The 20578-nt window shown below is 38.3% G+C and overlaps 3 protein-coding genes across 11 annotated transcripts; 1 reads left to right on the top strand and 2 right to left on the bottom strand.

Annotated features, from left to right (window-relative positions):
* The first annotated feature begins 1275 nt into the window (after positions 1-1275).
* Positions 1276-7553, top strand: LOC137737458 (kinesin-like protein KIN-13A). Of its 9 annotated transcripts, none has more exons than XM_088682574.1 (14): positions 1276-1762; positions 1880-2152; positions 2274-2492; positions 3350-3535; positions 3713-3817; positions 3945-4022; positions 4195-4276; positions 4547-4709; positions 5151-5480; positions 5655-5873; positions 5976-6570; positions 6668-6733; positions 6918-7101; positions 7266-7553. In XM_088682574.1, the coding sequence occupies exons 2-13, from the start codon at positions 1934-1936 to the stop codon at positions 7098-7100; spliced, it is 2445 nt and encodes an 814-aa protein (XP_088538700.1). In that variant the 5' UTR covers positions 1276-1762; positions 1880-1933; the 3' UTR covers position 7101; positions 7266-7553. The 9 variants fall into 9 exon arrangements, with proteins under 9 accessions (XP_088538700.1, XP_088538702.1, XP_088538701.1 ...); XM_088682576.1 differs by having other exon boundaries at positions 1309-1762; positions 7235-7553; XM_088682575.1 differs by having other exon boundaries at positions 1309-1762; positions 6918-7134.
* Positions 7554-7812: 259 nt separating this feature from the next.
* Positions 7813-12739, bottom strand: LOC137737207 (ubiquitin-like-specific protease ESD4). Its single transcript, XM_068476621.2, has 9 exons — positions 11574-12739; positions 11280-11359; positions 11106-11199; positions 10852-10950; positions 10097-10189; positions 9892-10011; positions 8764-8867; positions 8585-8657; positions 7813-8292 (listed from the first exon to the last, which is right to left on the bottom strand). The coding sequence occupies exons 1-9, from the start codon at positions 12372-12374 to the stop codon at positions 8230-8232; spliced, it is 1527 nt and encodes a 508-aa protein (XP_068332722.2). The 5' UTR covers positions 12375-12739; the 3' UTR covers positions 7813-8229.
* A 1745-nt stretch (positions 12740-14484) lies between these two features.
* Positions 14485-20021, bottom strand: LOC137737061 (uncharacterized). The gene is made up of 13 exons (XM_068476413.2): positions 19566-20021; positions 19058-19241; positions 18871-18939; positions 18680-18778; positions 18206-18285; positions 17282-18116; positions 16196-16875; positions 15774-15858; positions 15604-15655; positions 15440-15489; positions 15210-15257; positions 14914-15108; positions 14485-14834 (listed from the first exon to the last, which is right to left on the bottom strand). Exons 1-12 carry the CDS (start codon positions 19820-19822, stop codon positions 14932-14934), a joined length of 2616 nt encoding a protein of 871 aa, XP_068332514.2. The 5' UTR covers positions 19823-20021; the 3' UTR covers positions 14485-14834; positions 14914-14931.
* Positions 20022-20578: the final 557 nt, after the last annotated feature.

The following is a 20578-nucleotide window of genomic DNA, read 5'->3' as shown; positions in this document are numbered from 1 at the left end:
CTTTTTTATACGTGTGATTATTCTATTTCATGAAGCCTCGTGTGTGCATGATTTCAGAGCCAGAACTTGCAGTTCCCACCGTCCTACTTCTGAATTTCAGAAAAGATTCCAGCCATATTATCTTCACACTAATTTTTATGGGGTCTGGAAGTACGAGATATTTTAGGTTTGTTTAAGCGTCAAATTTTTTATTCGATGTAAAAGATTTAAGAGATAATATTTATGTATTTTGATGTGAAAAAATAATTTATATGAAACGAATTTACCATTATGTGACGTTCTAATTCGATAAACAAATTGTTATATCGGGTAAAACGTATCCATGATACCACATTATTGAACAAGGAACCGCACAAACAGTGCACTTATTAGTGCCAGTTTGACCCCCACCATCCCTCCTCCCTCTTAACATTTAATCCAACAACACTATCATTTGTCAAAAGATTTAAAGTGTAAAAAACTTGAAACATCTCATACTCTGAAACACTATAATATTTTAAAAGATTTTGACTAGCAATAGATATTGGGTTAAATTTAGCCCAAGAAAAAGATTGAATTATATTCATCTTTTCGCCAATCATAAGGAAAGTTACAGGTGATCATAATCCCATTTATTTGGACCACACTTCGTCAATCCCGAAATTACCAAGCACTGGTTATCTCCATATTCTTAGGGGCCCTTAGCTACCATCGTGCAGTTCACTAGCAGCAAGAATCGAACTTAAAACGTATCGTGTGAAACATAAATTTGAAATTCGTTATCAACCTATGAGCCGTCTCATGATAGTTACCCTTCAATGTGCTATAGAGATGGTGCCGGTTGATTCAAAACCATAGAGATGGCGCTGGTTGATTCACCTACTATATCATCATATTCACCAAAATTCTAAAAATTATTTTAACTCCACATATAGAAGTTTTGTAAAACCCCAGGAAAAGCCAAATGAGAAAAAATGTATTTTCTGTTTAGGAAGGGAAGAGAAAAATGAAAAAAAATCTTTTCCGTTCAAAAGTTGGTGCATTGATGGGTGTAGAAAGAACGACAACCAAACACGGCCTTAGCCATCGGGTCCCCCTGTTGGAATTGGTTCCAAACCCAAGGCCCATATAAACTTTTAAAAATCCAGGTTATTTCCGTCAATTACACTATTTATACAAAAAGTCTCTCTTCCAGTTCCGGAACGACGCATTCGAAAATTAAAAAATCCGAGGACAAATTAGTCCTTTCAAAGTAATTTCAATTTTGTAAATAGCCGTTTAATAATTTTGAAATTTATATTGACATCGTTGTCCTCTTTCTCTCTCTCTGACTTTCTCTCTCTTGTTGTCGCAGAAAGATTATTTTATAATCTAAGCAAGCCGTCCAAATCTCTCTCTCTCTCTCTCTCTCTCTCTCTTCCGTGGAGCCTCTTACCATCATCAAACCCATTTCCGAAACCAAATTCCAACAAACCCTCCCTCCCTCCTTACAATCAAAATTAGGGTTTTGCTTTCTCCCAATTCGCTCGCAGATCTGATCGAAATGGCTATTCTTTTCTTTTGATCAATTGATAACCGCAGATCTTGGTTGCGTGGTTTCTTCTATTTCATCCGGTCCGGTTCGTCGGATTGCGAATGCAAGAATTTGATTGATTTTCTGCATTGTTCGGTGTGGAATTTCTGAGATCGGATTCGATCGAACTGCAGATTCTGAGGGTTCGAAATCGCATTTCCGTTGGTTTTACTTTCATGTCCCGCTTCGAATTCGACTTTTCTCCACCCTGTGAGTATATGTAGTTTCATGCAGGTCATCGTGCTTCTATTCGTTTGAAATTCTTGTGCTTTTTGCGTTTTACGTGTTTATATAAACGCATTTTGGTTCTGTGTTTTTGTGGAGCAGTTGTTGGTATTTAGATCCTGAAAATTGGCTCCTCAAAGACGGTCGCAGCGCCATATGGGTGGCCAGATGCAGCAGAGCAATGCCGCCGCGGCAACCGCTCTGTACGATCATGCCACCGGCGCTGCTGCGGGGCCTCTGCACAATGCAGGGCCGACAGGTGATGCTGGTGATGCGGTCATGGCCCGTTGGCTCCAGTCCGCCGGGTTGCAGCATCTGGCCTCACCAGCTTCCACGGGCATTGACAATCGTCTCCTTCCCAATCTCCTCATGCAGGTATTGTTAACTTGTATTTATAACCATTACCAATAAGATTGTGCTATCTTATGATTCTTATCCTCCTTTTACATGTAAGAATACGTGATCACTGATGTCTAAGTGTTTGATATTGTCCAAGGGTTATGGAGCTCAATCTGCCGAAGAGAAGCAGAGGCTTTTCAAATTAATGCGAAACCTCAATTTCAATGGGGAGTCTGGTTCTGAGCCATACACACCTACTGCCCAATCTCTGGGAGGAGCTGCATCGGATGGTTTATATTCTCCGGAATTCAGGGGTGATTTTGGAGCGGGGTTGTTGGATCTTCATGCTATGGATGATACAGAGCTTCTGTCCGAGGTATAGTTCTTAATTAATTAATGAATATTCTGCCTTTAACTCAACTTGAAATGTTTTACATGAATTGATTCTGTAAATTCATAACAACAGAAGCCAGTACATCATTAACTCTCGTGTCTACTAGGTATCAGAGGATGAGGTAGATAACTAATCGGTGACAGAGTCATTTTAGTTGAAGTTGCCTTACAACGCTTTATGCTATTATTCAATATCTGCAGAATTCTGATCAGTTGTGCACTTTGGTATATCAAGTTGTGACACCATTATTTTGGTCTGAACTTACAGCCCAGCTCTTATGAGCTAAAATAAATTGAAAATTCAGGGTGGGATGATGGGATTCCCTGGAAATGTCTCACTTGTTTTGATGGGATACCCAAATGCTAAAACTCAGATTTGGGTTTTGACTCTAAATTTGGATTGGTTAAGGAAAAGTTTTATTTTATGTTATTTCTACCCGACCATCTTGGATTTGGCAAAAAACTTATATTTGGGTTTAGAGATTCTGGTGCATTGGAGAAGGAAAAAGTTTTTTATTCAGATCCAAATCTAACATCTATGCTGCAGATGGCCAATATTGGATTCTATGGCTAGCACGGTTCCATTATTGCTTCCTTTATCTATCTGTAATTGGTCTGTGTTTTAGATTTGATATATATTTAGTTATAGCTGCAGAAAAACTGTTTGTACCTTTGTTGGAAACTAGGAAGCAAGAGGAGTTAAATTCTCACTTACTTTGGAAATGTTGTGCATAACGATTACAGCTATCGGGCCATAGGAAGAAAAGAACTACAATTTCTGTTCTTTCTTGTTCTGTTCCTTTCTTTGTCAATAAAGTGCGGTATTGTTTACATGTGCAGCATGTCATCTCTGAACCCTTTGAGCCATCACCATTTATGCCTGGTGGTAAAGAATTTGAGGATGAGTTGAATTTGACAAGTAATAGGCAGCAAAGAGTGCTACCTGATCCAGATCCATCATTTCCATTAGCCCAGAGTGAAAAGGAGAGCACGAAGGAAAACAATGTGGCTAAGATTAAAGTTGTGGTATGTGTGCTTATATCAAGTTTTTGGTGACTTGGTTCCTTATTTCTGTATGAATGCTTTGTGTCATATATCATTTTTGGCATCTTCTGTTGTGTGATTTGGAGGCATATGATGGAATGTCATGTCTATTACTATTCATGGAAATTTTGAAATTTGTGCTCTAATGGTTAATATTAGGTACGCAAAAGACCTTTGAACAAGAAGGAGCTTTCACGGAAGGAGGAGGATATTGTAACCGTTTATGACAATGCTTATTTGACAGTCCATGAACCCAAACTAAAGGTTTGTTCTCAGCATTCACAAGGCACCAGATGCTACTTGAACTTTTAGCTGAATTTTATTTTTGGGATTGAAGTCTCTTTTCCTCACATATCTTCTTTGGGTTTTACTTTTTGTTCTCATATGATAGGTGGACTTGACTGCATACGTGGAGAAGCATGAATTTTGTTTTGATGCTGTACTGAATGAGCAAGTTTCAAATGATGAGGTAACAGTTTTTCTGTAGAGACTAAAATTTTCCATGTACACAAGTGTCTAAATGTTACCTAATTCCTTTAGTGTTGAGGATACTGTTGCATATTGGGCACGGTCTGTTCCTCTACGATTGTTTATCAGTTCGACAGAATAAGTTTGATGACTTTAAATGCTTTTTGGAACAGGTATACCGGGCTACTGTAGAACCAATCATTCCCATAATTTTTGAGCGAACAAAGGCTACATGTTTTGCTTATGGTCAAACAGGTAGGTTGTTCATATGATCTTCCCTTTTAATACACTACATGATTATCAGCTTATCCTTGTTGATACTTTATTCTTTTCCATACATGTATTAGACAGTCATCAAAATGCAGTATCTTTTCATTAATTGAGTTATTAATTGTACTGAGCTTGTGATAAACTGGAGTTTAGATCTGAGACATTATATTAGTGGTTTTACTTAATGCTATGTGATCCTTTTCAACGAAGTTAAATGTCTGCATTGTTGAAGTACTAATGAGGTTTGAACTATAGGTAGTGGTAAGACATTCACAATGCAACCGTTACCTATCAGAGCTGCAGAAGACCTCGTCAGATTGTTACATCAGCCAGTTTACCGTAACCAGAGATTCAAATTGTGGCTTAGCTATTTTGAGATTTATGGTGGAAAGCTCTTTGATCTTCTCAGTGATAGGAAGTACATCTCTTTGCTTCATTATTTATTTTGATGTTATGAACATATTCAAGTTCATTGTTTAATTTTTTTTCTTTTAAATGTTTAAATTTAAATTGCTACTATATTCGAATGGGATTTGAACCCAAGATCTCGTTAGAAGAGGTATAGGCTTGTAGATACTTTGGGGAATAGGCTATTTTAGTGCATTATAATAGTCTGATGAGTAAAAAGATTGGGTGCAAGTTAGATTCTGTGGAATCATTATGGAATTTGGGTTCTGATTATGTGCAATTCTGGGTTCAACATGCATTGTGCATCATTTTCTTTTATATGCAACACATTTCTTGTCATGTCATTTAGACATAATGTACATATGTATATGTATATGTGAATTTTGGTTCACTTGGCGGTGTACTTCTATAACTGTGTTATGACATGAATGACTTCATTCCTTTACAATAGGAAACTATGTATGAGAGAAGATGGACGACAACAAGTTTGCATTGTTGGACTGCAAGAGTTTGAAGTTTCAGATGTACAAATTGTTAAAGAATTTATTGAGAGGGGGAATGCTTCTAGAAGTACTGGTTCAACTGGTGCTAATGAGGAGTCTTCTCGGTCTCATGCTATTTTACAACTTGTTGTTAAAAAGCACACTGAGGTAAAAGATTCCAGGCGAAACATTGATGTAAATGAATCTAGAAGTGGGAAGGTTGTGGGAAAGATCTCTTTTATTGATCTTGCTGGTAGTGAAAGGGGTGCCGACACCACTGATAATGACCGACAAACAAGGTAATCTTCCAAGTTTATCATTTTTTTGGGCTTTACCTCTTCCATCAGGATAATGCTTCTTAGGCTATAAAATAAACCCTTATTGTTTTTCACATTCATTATAATGCAAATGTTCTATTGGCATGATGATTTACTGACTACTGCAGTTTCTTTAATTAAAATGGGTTATTGCAGAATTGAAGGAGCAGAAATTAACAAGAGCCTTTTGGCGCTTAAGGAATGCATTCGTGCCCTGGACAATGATCAGATCCATATACCTTTCCGTGGAAGCAAACTCACAGAAGTGCTCCGTGACTCCTTTGTTGGAAATTCAAGGACTGTTATGATATCTTGCATTTCTCCAAATGCAGGGTCATGCGAGCATACACTTAATACTTTGAGATATGCAGATCGGTATGCTTTATGTAATTGTCAACTTAAATAACTCTAATGACTTTGCTACTGGCTAATGATTACACTTATGTTTCAAACTAAAAGATTATTTTAAACAAACAGCGTGAAAAGTCTTTCAAAAGGTGGCAATGCTAGAAAGGATCAAGCCGTAAATTCATTACCACCACCGAATAAGGATGTTTCATTAGCATCTTCTACACTGGTTTCTTCTGAGGTAGAGGATGTCCGTGAGCAACATCAAGAAGTTAAAGTTGCTGATACAGGTAGAAGAGCTGTGGAGAAAGAAAGTTTCTCATATATCCCTCCTACTCCAGAGTTTGACAAGCAGCCAGCAAAGTCATCATCAAGTAATCCCATCAATGTTCGGGAAGAAAGTGGGGTGCCTTCTGGTTCAATGGACAGGGAGAGATTTGAAATGAATAATTCATATGGTGATAATTACAGTCAGAAGTTGCCCAATTATTCTAAAAACTCAGTTGATACAGAAGAGAGAGTACAAAAGGTGTCGCCACCTCGTAGGAAAGTAACCAAGGATGAAAAATCAGAAAGGTTGGGGAACTGGCCGAAAAAAGGTGGTTCGGATCTTTCCACTACAAGCTCTAAGCAGCAAAGTACAGGAATTTATAACGCAAGCAATGCTGGATCCAGACAATCTGAGCCTGAAGTTCCTGATGGGAATATCAATGCCATTCTTGAGGTTGGTACTCTGTGGCCTCACTCATTTTAACTGTGTAGTTATTTTTTAAGTTCTCCTGCACCCCCTGCTAATTTTTAGAGTTCTTTCGACTGTTTAGGAGGAAGAGGCCCTTATTGCTGCCCATAGAAAAGAAATTGAGGATACAATGGAAATTGTTCGCGAAGTAAGTGAAAATTTTCGTCTTTTGATTTTAAAGAGAGTGATTTTCTATTGGCTATTATCAGTCGTGCATATCATGCAAACTCTCCGTTTTAAGTTATTGTTTGGTTTTGTACGTTCATGAACTTTGAATGGCATTTTTTTTTCATCTTTTCACATGGTGCTCATCCGTGTTGTTTGGTTACCAGGAAATGAAACTGTTGGCGGCAGTGGACCAACCGGGGAGCCGCATAGACGACTATGTGACCCAGTTGAATTTTGTTCTTTCCCGCAAGGCAGCCGGTCTGGTTAGCCTTCAAGCCCGCCTTGCAAGATTCCAGCACAGACTAAAGGAACAGGAAATACTAAGTCGGAAAAGAGTACCTCGTTAAGGCAGGCACCTTCTTTCGCTGCACACTGTATCTTGTATTGTAATCTGAACTCTCGTATACATGTTCGTTTTCATTTTTTAAACGCGCCCCTTGTGGAAAGGATTTATAGTAAACTGCATCCTTGTTAATTTCAGCTTATTCTTTCGTGTTATGGTCCCGGTACAGTTACAAAGCAGGAGGCCTGTCGGAGAGGATTTGAGGCATTGCAGACGCCGGACTTTGTTCACATCCAGGCTTCTGGCTTGAAGCACGGGAATGGGGATAGGATTCATGTCTTTTGCCGGTAATTTGTGTTTTCTTTTGTAATTCTTTAGATAAGTCCGTCGATGTGTTCTTGCCGAGTTCCTCTGGATTTTGGATTTCGGCTGTTGTGTAATGGTGACCGGGGATTTGATTGCACAATGTATTTTCTAGTAAAGGAAAAAAAAATGAAAATATAAGGTTTATATTTTATTTTGTTTGGTTTTTACTGTTCCTCGAGTACCCATGTCAGAGAGCTTCGTTAAGGGGCTTGCAACTCGAGTGCTAAAAACGCGTTTACTCTTGCATCCGAGGTTTTGAGCCCGTTTCTTTTTACCACAATTTTAACCACTCGAAGGGTTTCAAAAGCACTTGAGCAATGGTTTGAAGGTGCCTTTGAGTGGCTATATTTCTAAATCTTAGAAAACAAAACAGAATATTAGTATAACTGAATTCCCAAATCATTAGCAAGTTGGGCAAAACAAACGAAACCTTTGTTTTATAAATAGATATATTTCTCACTAAACTTGTACAATTGTTAAACCAGTTGGATCAAGATCCAAGGACCAAAAAGAAACCTGCAGTCTAGGATTTGTTCGGGCTCTCAACATTTATGTCATAAATCAAGGTTCCCACTTGTATTGTATATACAAGTAACTATTTCCGCATCGTGCTCTGATAAGCCTTTAGACTTACAGGACTCACCTCGCCAGGACAACTCTCAAATCACTAAAAAAAAAAAAACGAAGCTGGCACGACCGGCAATAACACTATGAATCAAATGTAGACATTGATGGGCACACCTACTTCATGATAACATCTATTGGTCGCTAATCGCTAATTCTTGATTGGTACAACAGCATGTCAAAAGCTTGCTTCGTAGACACAATCAGTCTGCTCTCAATTTCAGGATCTCCTTCGCTGTTCTCAATCGAAAATATGGCATGTGTTCCTGCAATGACAATAAAAACTGGGTTGAATCATACTAACTAAAAGTTGTTCAGCAGAACGAGGAATGGTTGGTAGTGCGAGTTTTTCATGGAAGACCATCCACGAGCAGGCCATACATGAGCAGTTCATTCTATTGCATACTACTACAAGAGGAAAGAACAAGAAATAAAAGGAGCCAGTACCGAGATTCTTCCCCCTAGAATATTGGCTATAATTTCCCATTTTAAAGGTTTGAATGCATGTGCAGTCAAATAAATATGAATTAGTAACAGAAGCATCTCTATACGCGTTACCTGTTTGAAACAGAGCCCAATATCCCTGCTATAAAAGTCAGCATATTTAACCATGAAAACACCACAGTCATACCTGTTATAAAGAAATTGATCAGAACAATTAATTATAAAGAGTTCGCAAAAAAAAAATATCAATAATAATTTCCAGCAAGTGTCAAGACATGCAAATGTTAGCCTACCCATTCTCCTGCTCAGGAAGGTTGTCAACATATTCTAATTCCCAAGAACTCAAATCGATATCCTCTCCACTCTTGTCCTTCACTTCATCAACATAGTATTTAGCCTGCAAATATACACAGTGAACGTTAACTGCAACTCAATTGATTGAATGGATTTACTACTTTTCCTACCATTTTCTGAGGGCCTGCCATAAGAATCAAGAAAAGGAAAAAGAAAAAGATGAATAAACTAACAGGTGGGCCTAATATCTTCTGGCCTACACAGAATATACTGTTTTTCTTTTGGCCGTCAAAATGAGGCAAATAAACAATAGTACCGGATGGATCAGCTAAATGAACAAAAGGGAAAATAGTTGATACTTCTAACTATGATGTTAAAATCGAAGTTCTGACAAGCCATTGTTTCCAGAGATGTGATGTCCATATAGACAGTGGTGGAGCCAGAACTTCATATGGGTGGGCAGACAACCTAAATTTAGTAGCCATTTCCTAAAACTGCACAATTCAAAGCCATATACCTTGAGGTGGGAGACAAGACCACTAGCAGTCTTAACATTGAGACGGCCTGGTAGCCATAGTGTTCAAAGGGTTGGTTGGGAAATCATCATGTGCAACTACGTAACAAATGAGAAGTGTATTGTCTGCACTACTTTTCGGCCTTCAAGCTTCTAGACAATTAATTCAAATATCACTTGCCACCAATTAAGATTTTTTACTATGAAGAGTTAATTGATGGTAGATGATTGATGAAATGGTTGCTCAGACATCATGAACACTAAAATGTTTCTGAGTGGAGAATGGCTTTGGATTCAATAATTTGATGTGCAGATTGCATACCACGTTAAGAGTGCAGGGAGGGACATTCTTCCCAAGTTCCACAGGCAAGGCTGACAATATGATTTTATACACTTTTTAAAACCCAGACAGTTCCCACAGATGGTTTAGAAAAGAGTAGCAGGAAATTATAAGGTACTGACAATGGCAAGAATTTTAGTATTATAAAAAAAAAATACCAATGTCCCATATCCCTTACCACAAAAAATAAAATAAAACAGGTGTTATCGAGGGTAAGCACCATGCATCAATAAATTATATCAACTGCCAGCAAAAGATGACTACAAAACGTACCAATATTCTCATCACTTGGGTATCCCTTCCCTTGAGTGAATCAAGATACTGTAACTTCTGATCTACCTTGTTAATAACTGCCAAGCACCAATGTATTTCTTTGTGGATGGGGACAAATATCTGAAAAGAAAACCACTTATGAAATAAATGTGATTTCAGTAGAATTGAGTATATGGTGTAAGGAAAAAGGTTTGATTAAAGTTACTTTGTCGCAATCAATGAGGTAGTATCCCAGCTTTCTTTCGGTAGTCCACCTTCTGACAGATTTATAATCATAGCCACCTTTCCCACTTATCAACTGCACATTAAATTTCAGAAAAATAAGAGCATGGAAAATCTTAAATCGGACAGCAAAGATGGTACCCAATCTAGGCAAATTATTACTAGGAGTGTGAATGCACAGGCTGAGTTGACAGGCCTTGCCTGCAGTTAGCCTAATGAGCACATGGCTGAGCTCTCAACCCAGCCCAACTTTAAGGCCTAAAGTTGATCAAAATGTAATATACGTAAACAACGGGACAAACAACTGGGGCATTTCGGGTCAGGCTTATATCAGGCTGATTTATTTTCTGAACTTCAAATCAAATGTTTTAAATCAGCCACAACTTGTCCTAAAGATCGATGAAATTGCAGCACAATGTGACCAATTGAAAATAAACTGGAATTAGAGCTTCATGTATTATTAACATTTTCAAAACATAAATTGTCTCGACTCTCAAGGAAGTTTCATAAATCAAGGAGTGACTATATAATTCATAATAGTGCGCACTTATCTAGACAAGAAACTAATCATATCAGCAAATATTTGCCAAACTCTTCTGACTGTAAAAAAAAAAATAAATAAATAAATAAAGAAAAGAAAAAAGAGAAAAAGAGAGAACTAAACAGGATATGTATATACAAATATGTGCCAAGAACCATGACTAAAAGATATAAGAAGACTACATGCAAATTACAAACCTTTGTATAGAAAAATGTGTTGAAGAAGTGACATTTTAAGAACTTTTGTGGTTCTCTCTTCTCCCTCTCTTTCAGCAATTCAAGGTACACGTTTATGACCTGAAAGCAAGAAAGTGCACGTTATCAAGAAACTAAATTACCAGTTTGGTAAGCCCGTATAAGTCCACATCAACCATTAAAAACAAAATCTAATGAAGAAACTTAATCTTCGTCATTGCTAAAAAAAAAAATGTAAATACATAACCTAAGAATACCTCATCCTTCAACCACGCGCCTGGTCTAAGGCACTGCAGAAGTTCACCTGTTATCTCTATGTTTGAGTTCTCATGAGTTACCAAGATCCTCTTCCTGTTGAAGGAACCCCAACAATGTTATAGTTTACCATACACCAATTTTAAATGAACCAATATATATGCATAAATCCATACCGGTTGGAGGAAGAAAATGCTTGCTCAATCTCCGCCACTTCCGCCTTTCTAAGAGGGACAAATGGTTCAACGGGCACAACCTAAAAAGAAATGGGAATAGCTTATTAAGACTCTCAACCACATAATTCGTTACCAATCATTACTTACAGGTTGATACAAGCTTTTTAACTTTAGAATTAGTAACAATTCTTCAAACTACATACCAAGCATATCCCCAGATAACCAAAGAAATGAAAATTATACTTTATAGTTTATAACAGGTAGAAAGTTAATGCAAAATGATAAAACATTCACCTCCACTGGTTTCTTTTGTGGACGCAGCGATTCAAGCATAGACCGTTTCTTCCAATGGAAGTCAATTTGGACATCCAAATATTTCAGTTTCGGAGCCCGCCTCTCTACACTCTCAATCAACAGCTTGTATGCTGCCTTACTTGGCACACCCGCCTCACGATTCAGCGTCAGTGAGTCCAACATCTTCCCTGCACTGTCCTCTTTGAAAGCAGTATTCGTAGTTGTGGTCAAGTCTGAAACCACTGAAGAAGCCGATGGATGAGTAGCCTGAGTTCCATAATCCACCATCTTCGTATCCAATTCCTGCCCATAATCCACCACAGAAGGCCCTTCTTGGTCATCTTCCTCTATAGCCACAACTTCTTCTATGCTTGAATCCTCGGAAACCCGATCATCTTCAACCTCCTTATCCAATTCAATCACCTCCTTGTCCTTGCTCGAATACCGAAAGGCACCGAAGGCAGCGTTCTTTGCCTTGTCCAAACGGTTACTCGGTACATTGCCCATCGACCGCTCTTCAGGAACCCCTCTAGTTTTCGGACTCAAACCACGAAAGGACCCGAATTTTTGTGTTCTGCAAGGGGCGTGAACTCTAGGCAATGGGGGCTTTATATCCGGGTACCGAGAGAGCCTCGAACTGGCGCTTTTAGACGAGACGATGAGTTGGTTCGGGCTCTGATTCACGTGAGACAATCTGGGTCGCTTCGAGCTTTGAAAATTAGGCAAATTCGGAGATGGGTGCGCACAACTGAAGCTCAAACACTCGTCCCCTCGCTTACGGTTGCTGGTTAGCGCTCCCATTGATAGACCCGGAGCTCAAAAACCCTAGAAATTCACATCTCATCTGATGAAAACCATGTTAGGGCAAACAATCACCTGGCGAAACTTAAAACCCTAAATGTAGCGCAATCGGAATTCAAAATTAGGGTTTTTGGAAAGCAGCGAAGAGGGAAAAGTGGGGAGAGAATGGTTCGATTGGAGCTTGTTGAAATCGGAAATTTGAAGGGAGCAAAAACCCTAGAAACGCACCAGAAAATCTGTGGAGACAAAAGTGTTCCCGCTTCAATGAAGGGGTTGAGTAGAATTTTTTGATTTTGTTTGGTTGGAGAGTAATTTTAATTTTGACGCAGTTTGTGTTGGGATCTGCATTTCCCAATTTTGCTTGTGTGCTTTTTACGAAACTTTTCGGTTTTAAGCCCGCTTATTACTATGTAGTGTATTATTTCTCACTTAAAAATAAGAAATTTTAGGTTTGAATCTCATAAATAACGAATACGATACCAAATTAGAATGTCTATTATGTGGCTTAACCGAACTTCCCTTCGTTATAATGTAAAAATATAAATGTATTAAAAAAATTAGAAAAAGCAGCATGTGTTTTAAAACACTTTAAGGATTTTTCAAAAGAAGCACTATATATGTGTTTTTTGCATGAAGTTTTTAAAGTGTTTTTCAAAAATCTACTTGGATTTTTATTAAAAATTAATTTTAAAAACATTTTTACTAAAAACGTTTTTAATTATTTTATAAACATTTCCAGATAAACTATACATTAAGAAAGAAAAAAAAAACGACTCACCCATAAGTTTTAACAACTTCCGTCTTGACTTTCTTAATGTTTACGAATAATCAGTAGTTCAAATCTTAACAAGTAAATAATAAATTAATTAGGAGAAAAATTAGTTTCGAACTAATTTCTAACTTGGTTGATCATTAATTATATAAACATGCCTACTTGAAGAAATGTGTATGAAAATCGTATACGTTAAAGAGCAAGTGCGAAAGAAATTTTTCATTATATTATGTGATAAACATAATTTTATGGCTTGAATGTCAAAATGATCAATGTGTTATAGTCATATGGCCAATTTAGTCTCCGTGTTTTCGATTTGGCTAATTTAGTTCTCGTATTTATCTTTGTTAGCCAATTAAGGACATTTCATTTTATCTCTATTAAAAAATTCAAAAAAAAAATTATAAGAGATATAATTACCTTTTCTCCTTACAGAAAAATGATTTGAGAAATAACACATATAAGAGATAAAACTTCCAATATGAAAAAATGATTAAGGTTGTGATATAGAAAAGAGAGGGGGTAACGTTAGGGTCGGGAGTTGGGAGGATAATAAATTTTCTTTTAATTTATTTTATTTTATTTCATTTTAGATATTTTAAATCAAGTAAATTATTTTATAAATAAGATTATAATAATTTATATTTTTTTTTTTTTACAGAAATTAGATAAAAATGTCCTTAATTGGCTAATAGAGATAAATACAAAGACCAAATTAGCCAAATTAAAAACACATGGACTAAATTAACCCAATGACTAAAACATAGGGACACAAGATGCTTTTTTTTCTTTTTCTTTTTTGTCGAAACACGAGGCATGTATCTCAATATATGCAGGGAGTCAAAACTATTTAGTACTACAAAAATGAACAGTCATGATTGAATTGGAGAAATATTATTTTTGACAAATATTTTTGCTTGTCAATAAAATTGGACTATCCAGTAGTCCGAAAACCTTGAAATATTGAATGCTTACCATGTTCCTTCATGTGAAAGAAGACAAGAAAAGTGAGACGAGAAATTTGGATGAATGTTGCTCAATGGATATAGCCATAGGTTTGAATAGACGTCTAGCAGCCGCACAAGACTGCTACTAAAACAAACATCGAATGCTACAGAACTCACCTGTACCCTTTTGCATCAGTGAACGTAAAGATTGCAAGTCTTCGCTGCTCTCTAAGCGCGAGTATAAGCACGTAACAAAGATCGAAAGATGTATCAAATGCCCACCCGTAATCCAGCAGATAAAATACATTACATAGTCCACTTAGGGCAACACCACACATACGACGATATAGGTGAATATTTGACTAGCTAGCATAGCATTTTAGGTGCGAGCTTAACCAAATCCACTGCACACATTGTTTACTCAAACATTCGAAAAATAATACAAAGACAATTTTTCAAGGGAAAGGACTTTAACACACCATTTTTCTCCACATGCACACCCCACGCCTGTTACCGACTGTTTGATCAAACGAATACAGAAAATCAACGAACAAAACCAAACAGAGGATGCAAATGGAGAAAAATGGTGTGTAAACATTTCCCTCTTTCTTTCCCTCAATACAGTATTTCTTCGCAAGAGAATCCTTAAATAAACAAAAGACAACTACTTGTCAACACAGCAAAAAGGTCCAATTGTCACCTCGTATGTCGAAAGCCAACTTATTCGGTTGTGGCTTTTATCTGAAAAATAAGAAAATATCTGTGTCAGCAAGGAGGATAGTTACCATCATGTTCCAGATAAATTTACCACTGAAACTACCTCTGTATAATTCATTATTCATACAAGCTGTACAACAGCAGCCACTCTTAGGGCCCCGTTTTGGAGAAGATCAGCAAGCTCGTCAAACAGCAGAGCCGATCGCCATCCCCAGCCCTTGGGAGCTTTTGGTAAAAGCGTGCCTGTTTGCTTGAAACTCCCAAACACCATGACTTCCCTCTTTGATGGGCAAATTAACTGCATCATACAGTATATGAAGCATGGTTTCAATATACAAGGTTCGAGCGTAACATGAAAATGGGCTAAGCTGACAATGTTTGGTCACTTTGGAATGTTACCTGATAGCGGGCTGTAACCTTTTCACGAGAATCAACATACATCTGCACCTGTTTTGGGCATAAACCGTAAAGTATCAATTAACAACTATATGAGTCACAAATGCTGAAAAAGGGTGATCCTTTAAATGTGAAGATAAGAAACATTCTTCTCCATAACTGTGAAGAAGCATTCTTCTCCATAACTAAAATAACCCAATCATGCTCGAACAGTCAAGGGAAGGCTGGCTAACCTTTCTGAATGAATCAGTAATCTCTGCCTTACGTCGGTGAATAAATAATCCTGAAATAACAAATATATGATATGCATTCAGCTTAAGCAACAAATTTAAAATATAATTCAGGAAAGCAAAATAACATGCTTCCAAGGTATATATCATTAAGCCAGGAACAGTACCAAGTGTTCGACGTCCTTGAGGATCTTCATCATTAAAAGCCTGAACGCTAACCTATAAATTGGAACAGAAAACCCAATCTGTCTGAGAGCATGGAAATTGGAAATCGGACAAGCATCACCACATATGTAAATCTTATATTGACAAGAACAATAAGTTTGTACTCAAACACCTTCCATAAAGAACCAGCATAAAAGACTTCTGAAGAATGCTTCACTTGGCCATCACTAAGCCTGTGCACATCCTCAAATTGCACCCTGTAAAAAAAGGGCGACTTGTAATTAGTAGGATAGACAATTGAGCATGATGACCAATCATTACATCCATGTTATAATATTGTTAATGACATTCAGACTTGAGCAGATTCAACTCAACCATCCTCACACACACAAAATCCAGTTCCAAGCAGAAAGGAATTGCATAAGTAGATGTGCAAAAGCACTGATATAATTAGGTAATCAATTTGTAAAGGAGACTTTTGAGCTAGTAGATCATAGGACAGCATCCCAAAAAGAATGTATGATTCTTATTTTCCAATGAGAGTTCAAAATCTAAAGCGCAGGTGGAAAGGAGTAATGGAAAGAGCTCACATACCCAAAGCGGAAAGGAGGGAAGTGACTTAAAGGTGTTTTCATATCCAATGAGATGGAAGAACTGCTTGCATTATCCCACTCAATCCCAAGCGCATGGTCTGACGACTCTACCATCTGAATGGGTACACCACTAGTACTTGGCACTGACATGGATGTTCCAGCCATTCTGCTTTGCATATCCATCTCATAGCCTCTCTCTGTTTGCTCCCCATGAGAATTAGCTACATTGTTCCCTCCTTGGCTTAGCCCAACTAAAGCTGTTAATCCATCTCCAGACAGGTCCCCATTATGGTCAGCTCTAGCCTCTGAATCATCATTAGCAAGAGACTGCTGGCAATTTCTGTTGCCCATGCCAAATGGCACACGGGAAAAGACAAACCGAGTTGGAGGCCAGGCAGTTGCTGGTACAAATGTAGTTCCACGTCCGATACCAGCAAGCCCATCAATAGGACCCCTGACATGCACACGTACAGGCCTAAAGAGACCATTTCCTTCACCTGCAGCAGACTCAGCAACATATACACCAGGAGAATTATTCTGATTATGCTCTTGCATGTAGTATCCGGTAGTAACTCCTTGTGAGAATGAAAATTGCTGTCTGCAACTGCACGCTATACTTGTAAGACAGCAATTTTTGCACGTATCAGCACCAACTTCTTGGACTCTCTGGCTTAAAAGCATCTACATGATTGCATACCAAACAATTAAGTTAGTAAAAAAATAAACAGATAGGTTTTCTTTGCGACATATTGATATTTAAACACACAAATAAACAAATAAGACATCTCTTCAAAAGCATAACCACGGGCAACAATGTGTGTATGGAAGAAAGAGATGCCTGGCTTTCTCATGGTGAGAGGTGGGCAGAGAGCCCTTGCAGTCAGTCTGCCAGGGCCTGTAAAAATAGTTTCTTCGACTGAATCAATTTATCAGCACTATGGTTTATAAGATATTTTTCCAAATGGTTAACTAGACCAATTAATAGGGATACCATGTAAGAAACTGTAATGATTGCTCTTTCATTTCCCCCACACTTGTATAGCAAAAGAAAGATGGAATTAAAAAGAAAACAGATATAGAAAGAAACCTGCAGCCAAAGACCATCGTTTACAGCTTTGCAGGGGAACCCCAGTTCCTCAAGTTGCTTTCGTACATTCAAAAGTGCCTCAAAAGACATGTTGCAGTATAAAAGAGATCCGCCTTCAAATATATTAACAAATGCATCATATTCCTCCCCACCAACCCCAAAGTTCCCTTTAGCATAACCTTTAACCTGTCTTCTCCCTACAACCCTGCCACCCCATGAAAGAGGAGGCATGCCACATCTTCCCCAATCATTTGGCATGAGCTCACTAGTGGAAGAGTTCATTGAAGAGCATTGCCTTGACTGGTCCCTGGCAAACCAACTGTTGTTATTTAAGTGATAGCATGATCCTTCATCAGATGGGCCTTCCATAGCCACTCCATTTGCCCCCAGTCTACTTGCTCCAACACCAACAGGCATTTCAGCATAACATGAGGTTCTCATGACATCTATTTCCGATAGTGAATTTTTTAATGATGAAGGACCACCCATGCTGCAGTTGTATCCTGGCTCCAAATTGGATTGAGGGTCCGCAACTTGTTGGACTTGCTGTTTGGAATTTGAAACTCTTGTTTGGAAATCAACCACACAGTCTGCAAGCTCTATCAAAAGACTACGAGCAGTATTATGGCCCTCTACATCATCTTTTATAGTTAAGCGCCCGACTTCAGACTCCAACCTTTTGTTAGCGAAGCTATCAATCAGATTCTTTCCCTTTGCGTTAGAAGAATCAGATGGAGTATCCGTTCCTGCCTCAGAACTGGAACTTCCATGATCATAGTCTTCCTGTTTGCTTTGAGCACCTTTTGCAAGGAATGCATAGAATGCCAGCTCAAACCTTTCCACAAAGGAAAAATAAAGAACACATCAGAAGGAACTCAAGCTGTAATTAATAAACCCGAGTTAGAGGCCGTCAATGCTCCTTACCGTTTCTCTTCACTGGGTACCCAGAGCTCATCAGAGGTCAGCAATGCAAGCAGGGTTTGAGCTGAAAGTTTTGGAAGCACCTGTCCATGACCATGTCAGGAAATAGAATATGTAGCAGTAGGTTTGCATTAACAAAACTGAAAAACCTTAAAATATACTTAATCCTTATAAAATCAAATAAACTGAGTCATTGACAATGGACAGATCCAAGAGAGAAGAAAAAATTGAGCTATGCTATCATAATTAAATAAAATAACAGAGCTTAAGCCATATTTTTCTAGACTGGGTAAGGTTAAGTATGCTAATATTACAAAGAAAAACAAATAAATTCCTTCGGCATCCACTGTTTTTTCCTTCTCTCTCATCTTTTCTTATGTTGTCATGTTATATGATCTCAAAGGAAAACAGAAGGAAGAAGAAAATGTGAGCAAAACCCACAAGTGATTACTACAAAATAAGCACACCATCTTTTACCTCTTTCAACTCCATGGAACCACTTTGACAAAGGTAGCCCCAGCAAGCATTTCTTACCCGTTCTCCATGTATGCCATAATCTTGGCTCTCCGCGAACACCTAAAAGCACAAGTAGACATTCTCAATTACAAAAGAAAATGGTAGCATGTGGGTCATACATAAACAAAGAAGCGGCACAAGCATTTTCAAACCTGATAGGCTAAGAAGTTTGAAGTCCATAATTCAGATATAATGAAGTCTGTGCATATTGCACATAAATCCTGCATCAAAAGAACATCAAGCCGTAACCTAAATGCACATAAAGGGACGGGACTTCTAGAGTGGAAAAGAAAATAGTCACGCAAAGTAAAAGAAGACATCAAAACGAGAAAATGATACCTGAAGGTCAAGAAAAGAAGCGGCAGCCAAAACACGAAATGCATTGTTATCATTAAGCTTGGGGTGGTGACCGTACAGATACGCCAAAGCCATTGCAATTGCTTCTCCGTTAACATTCTTATCGTCAATATGTAAGGTTAAAACAGGGGCACTGGCTTCTTTCCAAGGTCCATGAAGCATGTTCCTGCCAGACACATTACAGTCCAGCATATGAAGATTGCACAAGGTGATTAGTCACCTAATTGCTACATAATTACGCGTGCATTATCGAAAACAAAAGTAATTTCACCAACTCCCCATTGCCAAGCTCAAGCTTAACAGTCCAAATGCCAATCTAGGTACTCTCCATATTTACATACATCCACATAACTAATCAAATTAACAATAAAACCCCACAATTATCAATTCAACATCATCCAACAACGCCGACGAAGCCGGCGAGGGGGCGAATTCCAGTTGCATTTTGGTAAATTGACAAAAGGGGTTTAGGGAATTTGGGACAACGGACCTGAAGTAGGGGCTGCGGGAGAGAATGAGGCGGTGGAGGTGGTAGGTGGAGCCCATGGCGTGGACGACCATATCGGAGAAGGCACCGGAATTGAAGCCCTCCGTCTGTATGTGGTCGCAGAGGGCGGTGAGGTTGCAATCCAGCGCGCGCAGCTCGCCGCTGGACCGGTCGTTGTCGGAGTGCTGCGAGGGCTGAATCGTCATTTTAATCTGCGGCCCGTACGACCGCGCCGGCTTGGTCGGGTATTGCGGGTCCATGTGAGCCGCAGCACCACTGGATTTTTTCCGATTGCGAAGTCTATGAGAGTGTCGATGGGAGTGAGAGAACGGTGTTAGGCATCAGAGAGACAGCGTTTGTTGATGCGCTGCCGTTGTTACTTGGTGTACACGAGAAACGCGACATGGATGGGCGTGGGTCGGATCCGCTTGACTTGACCCCTTTAGATCGCCCCGAACCATCTTCGTATATTGTGCTTTTTATTGCACAAACACCACGTGGAATATATTTTTGGCAATTCCACACCGACGCACTCCAATTTTAGAACGTGCTATTCACACATCTTATTGTACTTCTCACACATCCTTTCATAATTTTTGTTCATTGATCTTCTTTAATTCATCCGATCTGACGGTCAAAAATTAAAAAAGTGTATGAAAAATAAAATGAGATATGTAGATATCACAATCCCCGATTTTAATGCCACTGTCAATATAGTAATAATGTAATATGGTAATCTACGTTTGAATTTTGATTAAAATTCACTCATTACACATCACGTGACACGTGGGCCTTTCAAACAAAATTTTCAACATTGATGACCTAAGGTGAAAATCAATCATGTTGAACTAAACTCGTGCTAAGATATCTTTTCTCTTTCACAAAGCTCTAAAACAAAATTTAGATTTCAAAAGTACTTGAAGTATCAGTTACAAGGGTAGAAAAAATTACGTACAAAATTGGTTGTGTTGTAGTCTAGCCCAAATTTGGTGAATAATAAATAGTAGGTATGTTAG

The sequence above is a fragment of the Pyrus communis genome, chromosome 13, assembly GCF_041283825.1.
Source record: "Pyrus communis isolate YQ-2024b chromosome 13, ASM4128382v1, whole genome shotgun sequence".
Taxonomy (NCBI): Eukaryota; Viridiplantae; Streptophyta; class Magnoliopsida; order Rosales; family Rosaceae; genus Pyrus; species Pyrus communis.
This window is presented reverse-complemented; position numbering and strand designations above follow the sequence as displayed.

What these genes read in the sequence shown, in the direction of transcription:
- LOC137737458 (XM_088682574.1), top strand. Translation starts at nt 1,934, where the DNA reads ATGGGTGGCCAGATGCAGCAGAGCAATGCCGCCGCGGCAACCGCTCTG. An exon ending in TGGCTAAGATTAAAGTTGTG is followed by an intron (nt 3,536 to 3,712) that starts GTATGTGTGCTT and finishes GGTTAATATTAG; the next exon opens with GTACGCAAAAGACCTTTGAA. An exon ending in ATATCAATGCCATTCTTGAG is followed by an intron (nt 6,571 to 6,667) that starts GTTGGTACTCTG and finishes TCGACTGTTTAG; the next exon opens with GAGGAAGAGGCCCTTATTGC.
- LOC137737061 (XM_068476413.2), bottom strand. Translation starts at nt 19,822, where the DNA reads ATGGACCCGCAATACCCGACCAAGCCGGCGCGGTCGTACGGGCCGCAG. An exon ending in CTTCTTTTCTTGACCTTCAG is followed by an intron (nt 18,940 to 19,057) that starts GTATCATTTTCT and finishes CTTTTGATGCAG; the next exon opens with GATTTATGTGCAATATGCAC. An exon ending in ACGATGGTCTTTGGCTGCAG is followed by an intron (nt 16,876 to 17,281) that starts GTTTCTTTCTAT and finishes GCAATCATGTAG; the next exon opens with ATGCTTTTAAGCCAGAGAGT.
- LOC137737207 (XM_068476621.2), bottom strand. Translation starts at nt 12,374, where the DNA reads ATGGGAGCGCTAACCAGCAACCGTAAGCGAGGGGACGAGTGTTTGAGC. An exon ending in ACCTCATTGATTGCGACAAA is followed by an intron (nt 10,012 to 10,096) that starts GTAACTTTAATC and finishes TTTTCTTTTCAG; the next exon opens with ATATTTGTCCCCATCCACAA. An exon ending in TTGGGCTCTGTTTCAAACAG is followed by an intron (nt 8,293 to 8,584) that starts GTAACGCGTATA and finishes TTGTCATTGCAG; the next exon opens with GAACACATGCCATATTTTCG.